Here is a 4752-nt window from a genome sequence, read left to right on the forward strand (position 1 = left end):
CAAACAAACAAACAAACAAACAAAATATCAGTTACCAACTTCAAACCAAAGCTTTTAATTTTTCATACCACGCTTCTTCCTTTTCTAACTGTCAACCAGTTATCATTCAAGACGTCTAAGTAAACTGAATATAATATTGTCAACATGCATTATCGAACTTCTTTATATTCTAATTATAGCTATTGTCCGTTTAAAAACAATTGCAGGGGAATTTTTTTTTTAGAACAGTCCGAAAAATGATAATAAAACTATGAAACTTATTATTCTTTTCTTATTTGTTTGTAGATCATCTTTGAAATGGAAGGAAATTAAAAGATTGCCAGATGAAACTTACAACTCCTTAGTTTTGTTTCGCCCACACGATAACAAAATGTTGACTAGTTTGTGTGTTGTTATGGTGATACTATACACCGTCGTAACAACGAACGCGGTCAGTGTCTCTTATGACGAAATAAGTAAAGTGAGCAGTTACTGCTTCTCCACGCATACGTGTTTGTCAAAAATTATGGGGCCAACAGATAACGATACACTAAGTTGTGCGTGTGACAGTGAATGCACGGAGTATAACGACTGTTGTTTTGATGCTCAACCTGATAATCAACAAAACTTTACAAACCAATGGTATTGTGTTACTTTAGGAACATTTGATGGTGTATATGTTAAAGCTTCCTGTAAATCACAGTGGTCTGGAAGTGAAACGTTCCGTAAAAAATGTGAAGAAGTTACCCTATCGGATGTTCAGGATGATCCAGTAGGTCAACTTCCGGTCACCAGCCCTACCACTGGAATCTCATATCGTAACCACTACTGCGCCCTCTGCAACAACGACACTAGTCGTGACATGCAACTGTGGAAGATACGACTAGAGTGTCCATCGTTATACTTCTATAACCAATCTCGACAGAACCTAACGAAAGACTACGTGTTCGACAACCTACAATATAATGGGTCTCGATGGGGTGTCTGGCTGTACGACGATGACAGGGAACTGTACTTCTACACTTGTGATATCTTTCCTATGTTGCCTGATCAATTAAATCTCAGAGAATGTGTTCCTAATCTGATTTCAGAATGTGCAAGAAATTGGAACAGATCTGACGTCGAAGATAAATGTAGATCTTATACAGCTGTGTTATATGAACCAGTTAGAGCCTATAAGAATGGTCACTGCGCCCTCTGTAATTATGTAAACGGATTAAAACTCGGTTGTTCACAACCCGAAACACGAATTCACAACCGAGGTTTTATTCCTCGATCTTTCTCTGTTCTGCTTGATGTTAATGCTCATTCGGGTAACGTGGTGGGCAAAAAAATCCGGTGTAAAAACGATGAACACTTTGATCCATTGTTCAAAAAGTGCCGAAATATTGTTTGTGGTTTTCTTGGGTTCGAGCCTAGAAATGGTCGATGTGTAGAGATAGAAACAACAACTGCTAAAGAAATATCGAACAACCTGGTCACTGAATCTGACCAAACCGATGTACCTGACATGTATGATCGTAACCCTCTTCTGAGAATAATTAATTTAAATGGCGGCGATTCAGCTTTTACAAACGTCTCTGTATTATTACAGAACGGGTCTTACGTTTTATATTCGACTACCGCAAAGACTTCGGATGCTGACTCTCAGAACCAATCAACCATCTACAATCTGGACTTTCTGCAGTGTCCAAAAATTTCCCTCAACGAAGGCGAATACGTTATTCTAAACAACCAAAGCGTATACATACCAGAGTATGATCAACTCTACAATAAATCCGTTTATTTTTTTAAAGAAGGCAGAGTCTTCATTTGTGCCAATTTTCTAAACCAAACATCAGATTACGGAGAAAAGTTTTCCGTTTACATGGGTTACACCTCCATTGTAGGTCTTGGAATTTCAATCGTCTGCCTTATTTTTCATATTTCAATATTCTTCCTGGTTCCTGACCTACATAATTTATCTGGAAAAAACCTAGCATCCTTAGCCACTTCACTTTTGTCTGCTTATTGCTGTTTCATCATTGGACATGTCCACTCCCTATCTTCTTCAGCATGTGCTGTTGTTGGAACTCTCACGTTTTATTTCTTCCTCGCTTCCTTTTTATGGATGAGTGTACTGGCCTTTGATGTGTGGAGGTCTCTTTTGAGAGCAACTCGAGAACTCCGAGTTTCGAAAGGAAGACAGTGGCGGAGGTTCCTGGGCTATTCTCTTTATTCTTGGTTGACTCCGGTGATTTTAGTAGTAGTGACAGTCGTAATTGAACAGCAGGAGAACGTATCAAATGAATATAAACCAGGATTTGGACTCTATCATTGTTGGTTTGGTCACAAGAAAGCTTTGTCTTTGTTCTTTGTTACCCCTTTAGGTACAGTGATGTTTATGAACGTAGTGTTCTTTATCTGTAGTGCTAGGATAATTGTCAATACGTCATCTGACGTAACTAATAACCAAACTAAGTCATCTAGACAGAACTTTCGTCTGTATTCAAAACTGGCTCTTCTAACAGGTCTCACCTGGATTGTGGGTCTTCTTGCTGGATACCTTGATTATGAAAGTCTATGGTACATTTTTGTTTTGTTAAATACTTTACAAGGGCTCTTCATTTTTGTTTCTTTCTCTTGCACCAGAAAGGTTCGAACATCTCTGCAAGTAAAACTCAGATCTGTAATTTCAAAATCAGCATTTAACAGGACCCACATCAATACCACAGGGTCGGGGTCCAACTCTTTGACTGCGGAACACCCACACGAGAACAACCGCAAAATATCGTCAGACAGAAACGTAACTTGCACCCATTTTATTGGATCTTCTACTATGACGTCAAGTACAACCAATATTACTTCTTCGTGCTAACTTTTTGTTAACGAACTATATGAGAGTTGACGAGAGATAAGAATGTATTGGTACAAATATTATCAATACAACTTCTTGCGCAACTAGCTTAGATATCAAGTGCATCAAGTCATTTCTGATTTATTATTCAGACCAAGTAATGAAAGCTATTTATTAACTGCTTTTGGGCAGCTGTTGGATTAATAATGCTTTCGAAACGTTATGATATTGTCAATTATCAAATCCACATGATCCACTTTAATATTACATTTATTATTTAAATTTTGAAGTGTTCTTAACGTAAAAAAAGTGTGGATTATTAGTATTAAATATCACTTAATTTATTCATAATCTCACTGGCTCAGTTATATCTACTGTTTCTCGTCTTGAAGATTTTGGTAAAATCTTAGCTTCACCATAAGTCACTGACTTTGTTTGCATTTCGAGGACTAACTGTACTAGCCGTTCCTAATGTACCAGTGAAAGACTTAGAGGGAAGGCAGCTAGTCATCGCCACCCACCGCCAACTGTTGGGCTACACTGTTTACAATGAATAGTGCCATTGACCGTAACATTATAACACCAACCAGGATGTTTGGCGGGATGGGGATTCGAACCCGCAAACTTCGGATTTCGAGTCAAGCCGAGCCCACTGAGTTAAACAACTTATGGGAAATTTACCCTTTATATTCTGAACGTAGGCAAGTCTACGAATTGCGCCTGTGGTTTATGTATTTACTATTGTACAATATTAACCACAAGTAATCTAAATACATATTTATTTATTGTTATAAACCGTCTGTTTATTATTGATGTTGTAATATTCTTAACCTTCATGTATTTCTTGTATTGTTGCTGTGGTTTATTATTGTTATAATCCATATAATTCTTATTGATATTGTAAATTTCTTACCCTTTACGCACTTATTGTACAATTACTGTGGTTTATTATTGTTATAAACCGTCGCACCATTATTGATATTGTAATTTTCTTACCCTTTACGCACTTATCGTACAATTACTGTGGTTTATCATTGTTATAAACCGTCGCACCATTATTGATATTGTAATTTTCTTACCTTTTACGCACTTATCGTACAATTACTGTGATTTATTATTGTTATAAACCGTCGCACCATTATTTATATTGTAATTTTCTCAACCTTCACGTATTTCTTGTATAATTACTATGATTTATTATTGTTGTAAACCGTCTAGATTAAACTAAACCTATATTAAACTAAGCCTATAGATATTGTAAATAAAGTTATTTGCTTCGATGGTATTATTTACGTTTTTTGAACAGATCTTGTGATAAAAATTGTGTAATTTATATACATAATTATTGTAAATATTTTCTCTTTATCACCTCTGTATTTTGTGCATTAAACAAGCAAAACAATAATTTAAATTTGTCACATTTTTTTTGTTATAAAAAGCATTTTGAAATATTCAATATTTACATAGAATTATATTTTTAAGAATAAAAGCACAGACAACGAATCATATGACAAATGTTTTTTTTTATCACAGAATTCATTAGATTAAAAACTGCCGTTGAGCATATATTTATATAAATTACAGAATATCAAATTATCGTAACGTATGGTTCCATTTAGAGTTCGAAATTATGATCCTTTAATTTGTAAGACAACATTTTCAGGTTTTCCCCTTGTGCATAACGTGCACATTTAAAATATCTTTTATCAACTTTTAAAGTTTCTAGCGAATTCTTCATCTAACGGAACAAGTAAACCTTCTCATTCTTTATCAAAATAATAGGTAAATATTTTCAGTTCTTTATCAAAGTAAACAAGTAAATATCCTTAGATTTTTATCAAAATAAATAAGTAAATATCCCCAAACCTTTACAAAAAACGAGTAAACGTTTGTTTGTTTGTTTTGGAATTTCGCGCAAAGCTACACGAGGGCTATCT

At 35.1% G+C, this 4752-nt stretch overlaps 1 protein-coding gene across 1 annotated transcript in view; it reads left to right on the plus strand.

Moving 5' to 3' along the window:
• The window catches only part of LOC106476765, a 7253-nt gene extending 3090 nt beyond the window's left edge, over positions 1-4163 (plus strand). Inside the window, exon 2 of the mRNA XM_013937392.2 lies at positions 286-4163. Within this exon, the coding sequence (XP_013792846.1) occupies positions 371-2836 (2466 nt within the window). The 5' untranslated portion in view covers positions 286-370 and the 3' untranslated portion in view covers positions 2837-4163. The remainder of the gene's footprint in view (positions 1-285) is intronic.
• The last annotated feature ends 589 nt before the right edge of the window (positions 4164-4752 follow it).

The sequence above is a fragment of the Limulus polyphemus genome, unplaced genomic scaffold (assembly GCF_000517525.1).
Source record: "Limulus polyphemus unplaced genomic scaffold, Limulus_polyphemus-2.1.2 Scaffold11497, whole genome shotgun sequence".
Taxonomy (NCBI): Eukaryota; Metazoa; Arthropoda; class Merostomata; order Xiphosura; family Limulidae; genus Limulus; species Limulus polyphemus.